This window comes from Amblyraja radiata, chromosome 7 (assembly GCF_010909765.2).
Source record: "Amblyraja radiata isolate CabotCenter1 chromosome 7, sAmbRad1.1.pri, whole genome shotgun sequence".
Classification (NCBI taxonomy): Eukaryota; Metazoa; Chordata; class Chondrichthyes; order Rajiformes; family Rajidae; genus Amblyraja; species Amblyraja radiata.
In genome coordinates, this window is record NC_045962.1 from 8,534,994 (window position 1) to 8,549,932 (window position 14,939).

A 14,939-nucleotide genomic window follows, 5' to 3' on the forward strand; every position below is an offset into this window, starting at 1 on the left:
TCCTCCCGGTAGGCCTTCTCATCGTTAACGGAGAATAACACATCGGAGAATTACATAGAATTCAAAGCAACTGGACACAGCTTTTTGTAGTATTACCTGCAGTTTTGTGCTTTGTCTCTTCGCAACTGTAAACTGGTCTTGGAAACAGTCTAGGTTGATATCTGTGATGAACAAGATGCCTCAAGAGCAGCAATAGCCCACTTCCAAAGGAGTTTTGAAAAATGAGGACTCTAGGAGTATATGACAGAGTAATTGAGGGGATGTTTCCTCTGCCTGGATAAGTATCAAGACATCAGTGAGGGCACATTCGGAGTATAGTGTTCAGCTTTTGGTGTCCCTGCCACGGGAAAGATGTTGAGCTGGAAAGAATGCAGAGAGGATGTACGCGGATATTGCCACGACTTGAGTGCCTAGACTATAGAGAGAGGTTGGGCAGCTAGGATTTTATTCCTTGGAGCGCAGGAAGATGGGGGTGATCTTATAGAGTGTGTTGAGCAACCGGGAGATGGCATAGGCCTAGGCAGACTGAGCGTAGGTGTTCAGCGAAACGATCGCCCAGCCTGCGCTTGGTCTCTCCAATGTACAGGATTCCACACCTGGAACAGCGGATACAGTAGATGAAGTTGGAGGAGGTGCAAGCCTCATCTGAAAGGATAGTCGGGTTCCCTGGACAGAGTCGAGGGAGTAGGTATAGGGACAGGTGTTGCATCTACTGCGGTTGTAGGGGAAAGTACCTCGGGAGGGGGTGGTTTGGGTGGGAAGGGATGAGTTGACCAGGGAGTTGTAGAGGGAACGGTCTCTGCAGAAGGCGGAAAGGGGTGGAGATGGGAAGATGTGGCCAGTAGTGGGATCCCGTTGGAGGTGGCGAAAATGTTGGAGAATTATGTGCTGTATGCGACGGCTGATGGGGTGGAAGGTGAGGACTAGGGGGACTCTGTCCCAGTTGGGACTGAGGGGAGGGGGACCAAGAGCGGAGCTGTGGGGTACCGAGGAAGACCCGTGATGGTCTGAGCTGCGTCCACAATTCTCTGCAATTTCTTGCGGTCTTAGGTGGAACTGTTCCCAAACCGTGCTCTGATACATCCCGATAAAATGGTTCCTAAGGCGCATCTGTAGAACTTATCACCAATTTATCTCCAATATGCGGTCTTTTCTGTTCCGATATTCTTGTGAGCAACTTTGTAAAGTTGAGAGACAACTCATGAGAAAATCATGAGAGGAATTGATCGGGTAGATGCACAGAGTCTTTTACCCAGAGTATGGGAATCGAGGACCAGAGGACATAGATGAAGGGGAAAAGATTTAATAGGACCTGAATCGAGATGAAGGGGAAAAGATTTAATAGGAATCCGAGGGGTAATTTTTTCACACAAAGGGTGGTGGCTGTATGGAACGAGCTGCCAGAGGAGGTAGTTGGGGCTGGGGCTATCCCATCGTTTAAGAAACATTTAGACAGGTACATGGATAGGACAGGTTTGGAGGGTTATGGACCAAGCGCAGGTAAGTGGGACTAGTGTAGCTGGGACATTGTTGGCCGGTGTGGGCGAGTTGGGCTGAAGGACCTGTTTCCACACCGTATTACTCTATGACTCTATTTTTAATTTGGCCAAAGACGATAATAGAGGAGGAGAGAGCATTGGATTTTCAGAAGAGCTTTGAGACAAGGAAAATGTACGTATTCGCAGTGCAGCATCAGAGGCAGATGTCTGAGTGAGAATTAAAGGCCTTGATGTGCAGACAGACAGTGAACTCTCTTTCCATCAGCACTGGAGGACTTTGGTTAGGCTGCATTTGGAGTATAGTGTGCGGTTCTGGTCACCCCATTACAGGAGGTTTTGGAGAGGGTGCAGAGGAGATGTACTAGAATGGTGAAACGAGGAACTGCAGATGCTGGTTTACCAAGGAAATACAGAAAGCGCTGGAGCAACTCCGCTGGTCCGGCAGCAGCGTTGGAGAATATGGATAGGTAACGTTTCAGGTCGAGACCTTTCTTCGAACCCGGCTGAACGAGGATCCCAATGTTAAATGCCACCTATTCATGTTCTCCAGAGATGCTGCCAGTTATTGCAACAGTTTGTGTCTTCACCGGAATGATGCCTGGATTAAAAGATGTCAGCTACAGGGAGAGGTCAGAGGTCTGAAAGAAGTATATGAAATGATGAGAGGCACTGATAGGGCAGACAGTCAGAACCTTTCTCCCCAGGGTGGAAATGTCAACACAAGAAGGTGTAGCTTACAGGTGAGAGGGGCAAAGTATAAAGCAGATGTACGGGTTTAAGACTTTTGAATAAGCACATAAATATGTAGGGAACGGAGGGATATGGATCATATTCAGGCAGACGAGCTCATGTTAACTTGGCATGTAGGCATGTAGCATATAGATTAGGCATATAGCAGCTGAATCTATAGGCCATACACATACTCACTGATGTTGTGAAGACCTAACAAAATACTATAATTATTCTGGCTTTGTTAAAAACTAAATTAATAATCCAGATTAAACGCAGAAGCGATGTGCTGTATTTTTTTTCATATTCAAACTGAGAATCTTTTTGATTGAAAATCATTACCTCATAATATATTTGCTGTTTTTATTTTACTGGTTTGGCTTTGATTGCCTGTGTGATAAACTAAAGCCAATTTAAAATGCCAAAATACATGGGGTGATATTAGTTTGAGGTAGTAATATAAAGGCATGATTTTACAGTATATACGTGTGTGTGCAAGCATGTGTATGTGTGTGTGTTTATATATCTATAGAGATATATATACACACACACATATATATATCCACACACATACTGTATATATAGATGGATATATGTATAGATAGAGAGATATGGAAAGATATAGGAGGTACACAAAAATGCTGGGGAAACTCAGCGGGTGCAGCAGCATCTATGGAGCGAAGGAAATAGGCGACGTTTCGGGCCGAAACCCTTCTTCAGACTGATGGGGGGTGGGGGAAAGAAAGAAGGAAAAGGGGAGGAGGAGGAGGAGCCCGAGGGCGGGCGGATGGGAGGGTGGGAGGAGACAGCTAGAGGGTTAAGGAAGGGGAGGAGACAGCAAGGGCTAGCCAAATTGGGAGAATTCTATGTTAATGCCATAAGGACGCAAGGTCCCCAGACGGAATATGAGGTGCTGTTCCTCCAATTTCCGCTGTTGCTCACTCTGGCAATGGAGGAGACCCAGGACAGAGAGGTCGGATTGGGAATGGGAGGGGGAGTTGAAGTGCTGAGCCACCGGGAGGTCAGGTAGGTTATTGCGGACTGAGCGGAGGTGTTCGGCGAAACGATCGCCCAACCTACGCTTGGTCTCACCGATGTAAATCAGCTGACATCTAGAGCAGCGGATGCAGTAGATGTGCAACTCCGCTGTTGGCCAGAGGCAGGGTAGTTGAGGCAGGGTATGGAAAGATATATTTACTTTTATAGATATACACGCATATATATATATATATACTGTATAGAGATGGAGATATAGATATATGTAAAATACTTTTATCTTACAAACTCCTGTTATTCTTGCCCCATGTATTAAAATTTTGGCACCAAACAAAATGCTGTATTTAATCTGATTTGTTAAATAGCTAAATTTAATATAAGAGTTTGTTTATTGTGTGTGTGTGTGTGTGTGTGTGTGTGTGTGTGTGTGTGTGTGTGTGTGTGTGTGTGTGTGTGTGTGTGTGTGTGTGTGTGTGTGGTCTTCAAACCATCTTTGAATATGTGTTCTGCATTATTAATTCAACGGCTATATTCCTAGACTTGTCACACAGCACAGAAACAGGCCCTGCGATCCGTATTACACAATTTACTCCACTGCTCAGTTATTTTGCAGGGATGCTGATTCCTGTAGTCTACAACTTGCCCAAGCTTTCATCATTCATGGGAAGTACCTTCTCGCTGAATGCATGATCTAGCCAAGGTTACTCCACCTCTCTTGTTGTTAAGTTGGAAATGGTACAGAGAAGATTTACGAGCATGTTGCCAGGACTCGAGGGTCTGAGCTATAGGGAGAGGTAGAGTAGGCTGGGGCTCTATTCCTTGGAGGGCAGGAAAATGAGGAGTATAAAATCATGAGAGGAATAGATCGGGTAGACACACAGTCTCTTCCCCAGATTAGGGGAATCAAGAATCAGAGGACATAGTTTTAAGGTGAGGGGGGGGCAAGATTTAATAGAAAATAGAGGGGTAACGTTTTCACACAAAGGGTGGTGGGTGTATGGAACAAGCTGCCAGAGGAGGTAGTTGAGGCAGAGTCAATTTGCAAAATGTAAGAAACCATTAGACAGGTACATGGATAGGACAGGTTTGGAGGGATATGGGCCAAATGCAGGCAGACAAGTGTAGAAGGGGCATGTTGGTCGGTGTGGGGCAAGTTGGGCCAAAGGGCCTGTTTCCATGCTGTATCACTCTATGACTCTAAGCAGCTACAATTTGTCAGATATATAGATGTGAAGGGTTTAGAGGGATATGTAGGCAAATGAGACCAGTGCTTTATGTCAACTTGGTCAGCATGGACTAGGTGGGCCGAATGGCATGTTTCCACAACTCTATGTCTCTACGCCACATATCCAAACTCAAGGACTCCCCTCATCCAAATATGTCTGCACTGATTTAAAAATAGAGGAAGAATGTATTAAAGTTAATCCTTGCAATATTCTTTTAAACAAGTATTTTTAAATATTAAATGTATGGAAGGAAAAAAACATAGAGTAGAAAAGACACAAAATCTGGAGAATGTGGATAGGTGACATGTCTTGGAAAGAACTGCAGATAGACAATAGACAATAGACAATAGGTGCAGTAATAGGCCATTTGGCCCTTCGAGCCAGCACTGCCATTCAATGTGATAATGGCTGATCATCCCCAATCAGTAACCCGTTGCTGCCTTCTCCCCATGTCCCCAGACTCCGCTATTTAAATCGAAGGTAGACACAAAATGCTACCCAAGCGAAATATGAGGTGCTGTTCCTCCAATTTGCACTGGGCCTCACTCTGACAATGGAGGAGGCCCAGGACAGAAGATGTGACCAGTAGCGGGATCCCGTTGGAGGTGGCGAAAATGTTGAAGGACTATATGCTGTATGTGACGGCTGATGAGGTGGGGACAAGGGGGACTCTGTCCTTGTCACGAATGGGGGGAGGGGGAGCAAGAGTGGATCTGCAGGAAACCCCCGTTTCCTAAAGAATGAGGACATCTCCGATGCCCTGGTATGGAACACCTCATCCTGGGCGCAAATGCGGCGTAGACGGAGGAATTGGGAGTAGGGGATAGAGTCTTTACAGGAAGCAGGGTGAGAAGAAGTGTAGTCTAGATAGCTATGGGAGTCAATAGGTTTATAGTAGATGTCGGTCAATAGTCTGTGGATAGGTGACATTTCGGGTCATGACACTACAGTCCTGACCCGAAATGTCACCTATCCATGTTCTCCAGAGATGCTGCCTGACCCGCTGAGTTACTCCAGCACTCTGTGAAACGTCACCTATCCATGTTCTCCAGAGATGCTGCCTGACCCGCTGAGTTACTCCAGCACTCTGTGTCTTTTTTTGTAAACCAGCATTTGCAGCATCCAAAAAAAATAAGAGTAGAATGATTTTTACGTTAGCTGAAATATTTGAACAAATGTTCCCATTATATTGTACCTCGTAATTTGGCTAAACATGTCAACCTTTTAAATAGAATTAGGTCGTGACTGAGAATCAGTTTGAAATCCATCGCCTAATTTTCAGCCAATTCATCCACCACCAGTTTTTAATTATCATTGACAATTAGAGCAATGTGATTAAAATTAGGCAATATTGGAGCCATCATTGTACAGGATCTTGGTGAGACCACACCTGGAGTATTGCGTACAGTTTTGGTCTCCTAATCTGAGGAAAGACATTCTTGCCATAGAGGGAGTACAGAGAAGGTTCGCCAGGCTGATTCCTGGGATGTCAGGACTTTCATATGAAGAAAGACTGGATAGACTCGGCTTGTACTCGCTAGAATTTAGAAGATTGAGGGGGATCTTATAGAAACTTACAAAATTCTTAAGGGGTTGGACAGGCTAGATGCAGGAAGATTGTTCCCGATGTTGGGGAAGTCCAGAACAAGCGGTCACAGTTTAAGGATAAGGGGGAAATATTTTAGGACCAAGATGAGGAAAACATTTTTCACACAGAGAGTGGTGAATCTCTGGAATTCTCTGCCACAGAAAGTAGTTGAGGCCAGTTCATTGGCTATATTTAAGAGGGAGTTAGATGTGGCCCTTGTGGCTAAAGGGATCAGGGGGTATGGAGAGAAGGCAGGTACAGGATACTGAGTTGGATGATCAGCCATGATCATTTTGAATGGCGGTGCAGGCTCGAAGGGCCGAATGGCCTGCTCCTGCACCTATTTTCTATGTTTCTATGTTTCTATCATGATGTTAGTCACTGGAGTTTCTAAGGGAACTAACATGTTTGGGTGCAGATGGAGCTAATACAAATCCCGGGTCTCTGGCGCTGTGAGTTGCACCACCCTGCCGCCCCTCAAACCTCAGAGGGAAATCATAGAGGTGGTGCTCCTCCAATTTGCGCTGGGCCTCACTCTGGCAATGGAGGAGGCCCAGGACAGAAAGGTCAATGTGGGAAAGGGGAGTTGAAATGGTTGGCAACTGGGAGATCCAGTAGGCCTTGGCGGACAGTCGATGTTTGATTCTTAATCTTCATAAATCATAGGAGCAGAATTAGACCATTTGTCCCATCGCCTACTCCGCCATTCAATCATGGCTGGTCTATCTTTCCCTCTCAACCCCATTCTCCTGCCTTCTCCCCAGAACCCTTGACACCCTCACGAATGACTAGAATGTGAACATTTCAGAGACTGCTACGGACAATCTGTTTCAGGTTTTGGCACCGTACCTCGTCAATCACATTGATTAATTGCACATTTAGTACCACTATAACATGGAAGTTTATGGCTGGGCAAGGCCACAGTTCACAGCTCACCCAGCAGATGGAGTCTGACACGCGCGCAATATTCTGCATGGAGGGTTGACGAGATATTAGTCTTGCTCAATGGAATCTGACTACAAAATAAATCACCTCGACGCTTTGTCACCAGGATAAATATGGCACTGTGAGATGACAGTTAACAGCGTAAAAACAGATGAATTTTAACAGGAAAAAATAGGATTGGCAATGTGAATAAATGGCACATTTTGAAGTTATTTCAATCAAAGAACAGTACAGGTGAGGAGGAATTGCCGATGTTTCTGAAGAAGGGTCTCTACCCGAAACATCGCCAATTCCTTCTCTCCATAGATGCTGCCTCACCCGCTGAGTTTCTCCAGCATTTTGTGTCTACCTTCGATTTTGCCAGCACCTGCAGTTCTTTGTTAAATAAATAGAACAGTACAGCACGGGAACAGGCCATTCGGCCCACGATGTCTGTGCTGAACCTGATGCCGTTAAACTAATGTGTGTACACATGATCCATATCCCTATGCGGTCCTGAGCTACCATCTACCCTCACTGGAGACACTCGGACTATCTTTAATCGGACTTTCCTGGACTTTATCTTGCCCTAAACGTTTTTACTTTTATCCTGTATCTTTATACCGTGGACGGTTCAATTGTAATCATGTATAGCCTTTCCGCTGACTGGATAGCACACAATAAAAAGCCGTTCACTGTAGCTCGGTATACGTGACCATAAGCTAAACAAATCCATTCCTTGCATATCCATGTGCCTCTTACATACCATTATTGTGTCTGCCTCTCCCACCAGCCCTGGCAACACGTTGCAGGTACCTGGGGATATGTTCATGTGGTGGGAAAGGTTGAGGAAGGTGTTAGAAACACATATGGGCGGCACTGTGACAGAGTGGTAGAGTTGCTGCCTTAAGGGCCTGTCCCACTGTGGGGACCTAATTGGCGAGTTTAGAAGAGTTTAGGAGAGTATGAAAAGTGTCATGTTGAAGACCTCCTTCGACTAGATTTGACTAGTTTCGGGAAAATTGGACACGGAATAGTGGAGAGTGAAGTCGACCCCCTTTGACCTCCCTTCGACTTTGATGAAGACTATCTACGACTACCTTCGATTACCTTCGACTACCCTCGATTACCTACGACTAACATGCCGACCTACTACGACCTACTTCGACTAAACCTACGAGTAAAAAATATCGATTTTTTTCTATGGCGACCTTTTTTACTCGCGGGCATTTTTCAGCATGCTAAAAAAAAAAACGCCGCGACCTAGCTGAGGCCTCGAGTACGCAGGGACTACTCTTGAGCGTGAAGGAGAGTTACAAAGACCTCCTAGGACCTCGTGTCGACCATGCTGCGAGTATGAGCCGAGGGCAAATTCTTCTAAACTCACCAATTAGGTCGCCACAGTGGGACAGGCCCTTTACAAGCGCCAGCGACCCTGGTTCGATCCTGACTACGGGTGTTGTCCATATGTACGGAGTTTGTACGTTTCCCGCCACGACCGCGTGGGTTTTTTCGGGGATCTTCGGTTTCCTCCCCCACTCCAAAGACATTCATTGGCTTGGTATAAATGTTAAATTGTCCCTAGGATAGTGTCAATGTGCGGGGATCGCTGCTCAGTTGGACTTGGTGGGCCATAGTGTGTGGTTCCGCACTGTATCTCTAAACTAAACAATAATATATGAGGCGTTTGTCTTTATTAATAGAAAAAGTGACAAAAGCAAGTAAACCTTGCTAACCTATGTGGCGCACTTGTTGGTCAGAGGTTGGAGTATTATGGTCCGATCTGGCACAACACAAAGGAATCTGGATGGCCCGAGAGAAGATTATTAAAATCTAATTAAAATCAAATGAGGGACATCGTGGTATGAAGGATAGTGCTAGTGTACCTGGTGATCGCTGGTCGGTGCAGACTCGGTGGCCCAAAGGGCCTGTTTCCACACTGTATCGCCAAAGACTAAACTGCCTAGCAACAGGCCCTTTGGCCCACTGATTCCATGCCGACCATCGATCACCCGTTCACACTAGTTCTATGTTTTCCCACTTTCTCATCCACACCCCCACACACTAGTGAGCAATTTACAAATGCCAACTAACCTTCATGTCTTTGGGATGAGAGAGGAAACCCACGTGGTGACAGGGAGAACGTGCAAACTCCCCACTGACAGTACCGGAGGTCAGGATCGAACCCGGGTCTCTGGCACTGTGAGGCAGCAACCCTACCACTGTGTCGCACTAAGGGCACAAATTCATGCCAGAGGTACATAGAGTCATATGGTCGCACAGCACGAAACAGGCCATTCGGCCCAACGTATCCATGCCCAACCCGACTATTATAAGTTGTAGGAGCAGAATTAGGCCATTCACACTATAGATTTGTGCTTGTAAACTTTCAGAGATTGTCACACAGATTTTGCCATTCATTGTTGTACAAAGCTTTGGTGTGATTCCTGACACTCTGTTCTGTTCCATGTGCAGGTCCCTTGGCTTTGGGATACAAGACACTGTTGGTACAGCTACCCTTACCAGGTAAGGTCCACGGATTCTTTGCCGCACCTTCCAGTTTTACGTCGGATTTCCGGCATCTGTTTTGGCCACCGTCTTATCGGCAGGAAGTTGCCAAGTTGGAAAGCAAGGTTGCAGAAGCGATTTCCTGTATCAGGGTGACCAAAACCGAACACATTACTCAGCCACGGTGCCGCAGCGGTAGAGTTGCTGCCTTACAGCGCTTGCCGGGCCGGAGACCCAGGTTCAATCCCGACTACGGGTGCTGTCCGTGCGGAGTTTGTACGTTCTCCCCGTGACCTGCGTGGGTTTTCTCCGAGATATTCTGTTTCCTCCCGCACTCCAAAGACATAGAAACATAGAAAATAGGTGCAGGAGTAGGCCATTCGGCCCTTCGAGCCTGCACCGCCATTCAATATGATCATCCAATGTACAAGTTTGTCGGTTAATTGGCTTGGTGTATGTGTAAACTGTCCCTAGTGTGTGTGTAGGATAGTGTTAATGTGCGGGCATCGCTGGTCAGTGCGGACTCGATGGGCCGAAGGGCCTGTTTCCTCGCTGTATCTCTAAACTAAACTAAACTAAAAGCGTGGCCTCTCCGTCATAGTCAAACAGCAAGGAAACAGCCCTTTTGGCCGAAGTTGCCCATGCAAAACAAGGTGCCCCATCTACACTAGTCCCACATGCCCATGTCAGGCCCATATCCCTCTAAACATGTCCTATCCATGTACCCGTCCAAGTGCCATGAAGGAAATATGTCTGGTTACAATAGTTGCGGAGGCTGTCACACGCTCCCTATCATGGGCATAGCAACAATCTTTGGACAACTTTCTAGTCAAGATGTTCAACAATTATAGGATTGAAAACCCTGTCAACATAAATCTGCTTGTTGGTGTTGTAATTAGATAACTGATGCCCATCTCATTGCTGCTGACTCGCAATGAGTGGTGATCTTTAGAGAGGAATCATGAGAGGAATCGATCAGGTAAACACACAGAGCCTCTTACCCAGAGGAGGGGAATCGAGAACCAGAGGACATGGGTTTAAGGTGAGGAGGGGAAAGATTTAATAGGAACCTGAGGGGCAACATTTTCACACAAAGGGTGGTGGGTGTATGGAACAAGCTGCCAGAGAGGTAGTTGAGGCAGGGACTATCGCAACGTTGAAGAAACATTGGGACAGGTACATGGATAGGATAGGTTTAGAGGGATATAGGCCCAACGCAGGTATGTGGGACTAATGTAGATGGGACATGTTGATCGACATGGGCAATTTTGGTACAATTGTGTACAATTGCTGAGAGATTTATTGGATCATTGCCTGAAGTGGTGTTTTTTTGTTTGTTTAATTTATTATTGACACGTGTACCGAGGTACAGTGAAAAGCTTTTGTTGCGTGCTATTCAGTCAGTAGAAAGGCTATACGTGATTCCGATCGCACTATCCACAGTGCACAGATACAGGAAAAAGGGAAAAACATTTGGTGCGAGATAAAGTCCAGTAAAGTCCGATTAATGATAATCCGAGGGTCTGCAATGAGGTGGATGGGAGATCAGGACTGCTCTCTAGTTGCTGATGGGATGGTTCAGTTGCCTGATAACAGCCGGGAAGAAACTGGGCCGAAGCTGGGAATTATCAGCACAGTTTTCATTGTCGACATTAGTAAAAGGAAACGACAGCTGGTGAAGTGATATATCGCAGGGTTTGTCATCAATGCCCGCCCACGTCCCCATAAAAATCGTGAAATTGGTCAAGGTAAAATAACATTGCAATCTCTCCTCACCAAAACTGAACACAATACTCTTGAGCACGGCCTCACCAACAGTGTCAACAGCGTGGAAACAGCCCCTTCATGCAAACACGCCCATGCTGAACACTCAGAATGTTGTTTACACAAAGGGTGGTGGGTGTACGGAACCACCGGAAGAGATAGTTGAGCCAGGTGCGATCAGAACATTTAAGAACATTTGGACAGGTTCAGGGATAGGACAGGTTTAGAGGGATATGGGCAAATAGGTGCAGGTAGGGCTGGTATAGAAGGGACATGTTGGCTGGTGTGAGCAAGTTGGGCCGGAGGGCCTGTTCCTGTGCTGTCTGGTTTAGTTTAGAGATACTGTGCGAAAACAGACCCTCAAGTCCGCACCGACCAGCGATCCCCATACACTAGCACTATCCTACACACTGCAGCCCAATTTATAATTTTTAACAAAGCCAAACTTGTACGTCTTTGGAGTGTGGGAGGAAACCGGAGCACCCGGAGAAAACCCAACGCGGTCCTGTTGTCAGGATCGAACCTGGGTCTCTGGCGCTGCGAGGCAGAAATCCCCCAACTCGATAGATTAAAATGTAATTATCCAGTCTTACAATTTAAAAAGTGGCGACATTAAATTTACTGTAGGTGAGGTGATCTGGGAATAAGTAACGAGCAGACATTTCTGTGATGTTGTCATATTTCAATCATGTTTCTGTATTTCAGTAGATTATATCAATTATGGAATATATCTCATGATTTGATAAAATAAGCAAGTTGGGAAATTACCGACATTGCACATATTTGGGGCATATAAACAAAATGGGCTGAAATGATAATTGAGCCATTACAAGATCTAACAGCCATTCATCAAATTAAATATAAGATCATTACAGACTGTGAAACGAGATGTCACCTCTTACAAAAAGCTCTTTAAAATTCAAATACTCTGCTTCCTGGAAAGTCCATACATCAAAGATGAAAACTAAGAGTCTGGGTGATAAAACTGATCGGAGGGAGCATTTTACTTACCTACATTGTGTATGAAGGTAGACAAATCTCCAGGGCCTGATCAGATATATCAGGTCTTACTGTGGTTAAACAATTTATTATATCCCAATTGTGCTCAGCTTGGTATCTGTATTTTATGCTCCTAATAAATATGATGGGGTGGAGGGGGAAGAAAGCAACATTTCTGACTCGAAACGTTACATATTGTTACCTACGTTACCGAAACGTCATGACAAATGCTCAGGATGTGTACGCCCCTGTTAGAGTGAAGGGCAAACGTAAGGAAGCTTGGCTGACGAGGGAAATGGAGGCGTTGGTCAAAAACAAGAAGGATGCATGGGACAGGTATGGGACTGGGATCAAGTGCATCCCTGGAGGAGTTTCGGAAACTAAGGAGTAAACTATAAAAGGAAATCAGAAGGGCAAAAAGGGGCCAGGAGATAGCTCTGGTGGGTAGAACTAAGGACAATCCCAAAAGATTTTATAAATACATAAGGGGGAAAAGGATAACTAGAGAGAGAGAGTGGGACGTCTCAGGAATCAAAGCGGTCACCTCTGTGTGGAGTCACAGGAGATGGGCAAGGTCCTCAATGCGTATTTGTATTTACAGAGGAGAAAGACTGTAGAACGGAGGAACTTGGGGCAGTCAATGGATGTGTCTTGAGAGCAGTCAGGGTTACCATCGAAGAGGTGCTGAAGGTACTGCCGTGTATGAAGGTAGACAAATCTCCAGAGCCTGATCAGATATATCCGAGGACATTGTGGGAAACTAGAGAGGAAATTGTGGGAGCCCTGGTTGAAATTTACGAGTCGTCCTTAAATACAGGAGAGATGCTGGAAGACTGGAGGGTGGCAAATGTTGTACCTCTTTTCAAGAAGGGCTGCAGGAAAAATGCTGGGCACCATAAGCCAGTGAGCTTAACATCTGTAGTTGGAAAGTTACTGGAGAGTATTCTGAGGGATAGGTTATACAGCATTTGGATGGGCAAGGGCTGATTAGGGATAGTCAGCATGGTTTTGTACGTGGGAGATCGTATCTCACAAATCTGATTTTGAAGACGCGACCAAAAAGGTCGATGAGGGCAGAGCTGAAGATGTTGTGTACATGGACTTCAGTACGGCGTTCGACAAAGTTCCGCATGGAAGGCTGCTCTGGAAGGTTAGATCACATGGAATCCAAGGAGAGATAGCTGAATGGATAGCAAATTGGCTCCATGGAAGGAAGCAGAGGGTGATGGTGGAAGGTTGCTTCTCAACTGGAGGCCTGTGACTAGTGGTCACTAGTGTGACTAGTACTCGTTAGAATTTAGAAGATTGAGGGGGGATCTTATAGAAACTTACAAAATTCTTAAGGGGTTGGACAGGCTAGATGCAGGTAGATTGTTTCCAATGTTGGGGAAGTCCAGAACAAGGGGTCACAGTTTAAGGATAAGGGGGAAATCTTTTAGGACCGAGATGAGGAAAACATTTTTCACACAGAGAGTGGTGAATCTCTGGAATTCTCTGCCACAGAAGGTAGTTGAGGCCAGTTTGTTGGCTATATTTAAGAGGGAGTTAGATGTGGCCCTTGTGGCTAAAGGGATCAGGGGGTATGGAGAGAAGGCAGGTACAGGATACTGAGTTGGATGATCAGCCATGATCATATTGAATGGCGGTGCAGGCTCGAAGGGCCGAATGGCCTACTCCTGCACCTATTTTCTATGTTTCTATGTGGTGTGTCACAGGGTTTGGTGCTGGGCCCGTTACTGTTTGTCATCTACATCAATGATTTGGATGAGAACATACAGGGCAAGATTAGCAAGTTTGTTGATGATACAAAAGTGGGTCGTTTTGCAGGAAGTGAAGATGGTTGTGAACGATTGCAGCAGGATCTGGATCAACTGGCCAGGTGGGCAGAGGAATGGTTGATGGAATTTAATACAGAAAAGTATAAGGTGTTGCATTTTGGGACGTTTAGCAAAGGCAGGACCTACACAGTAAATGGTAGGCCTCTGGGTAGTGTTGTAGAGCAGAGGGATCTAGGAGTACAAGTACATGGTTCCTTGAAGGTCGAATCGCAGGTAGAAAAGGTGGTCAAAAAGACTTTTGGCACTTTGGCCTTCATCAGTCAGTATTGAGTATAGAAGTTGGGAGGTCATGTTGCTGTTGTATAAGACGTTGGTGAGTCCGCATTTAGAATATTGTGTTCAGTTCTGGGCACCATGTTATAGGAAAGATATTGTCAAGCTTGAAAGGGTTCGGAGAAGATTCACGAGGATGTTGCCAGGACTAGCGTGTCTGAGCTATAGGGAGAGGTTGAGTAGGCTGGGTCTCGATCCTTGGAGTGCAGGAGGATGAGGGCTGACCTTATTGAGGTGTATTGAGTCTCTTGCCCATAGTAGGGAAATCGAGGACCAGAGGACATAGGTTCAAGGTGAAGGGGAAACGATTTAATAGGAATCTGAGGGGTGACTTTTTCACACAAAGGGTGGTGGATGTATGGAACAAGCTGCCAGAGGAGGTAGTTGAGGCAGGGACTATCCCAACATTTAAGAAGTATTTAGATAGGTACATGAATAAGCCAGGTTTGGAGGGATATGGACCAAACGCAGGCAGGTGAGACTAGTGTAGCTGGGACATGTTGGTCGGTGTGGGCAAGTTGGGCCGAAGGGCCTGTTTCCACGCTGTATGACTCTATTTCTTTTCTCCAGAGATGCTGCATGTCCCGCTGAATTA

General features: G+C 45.8%; 1 protein-coding gene across 1 annotated transcript in view; it reads left to right on the top strand.

Moving 5' to 3' along the window:
- cers6 (ceramide synthase 6) overlaps positions 1–14,939 on the top strand; it is a gene marked incomplete at its 5' end in the record, with an annotated part of 112,499 nt that overhangs the window by 71,759 nt on the left and 25,801 nt on the right. Inside the window, one exon of the mRNA XM_033023654.1 lies at positions 9,438–9,488. Within this exon, the coding sequence (XP_032879545.1) occupies positions 9,438–9,488 (51 nt within the window). The remainder of the gene's footprint in view (positions 1–9,437; positions 9,489–14,939) is intronic.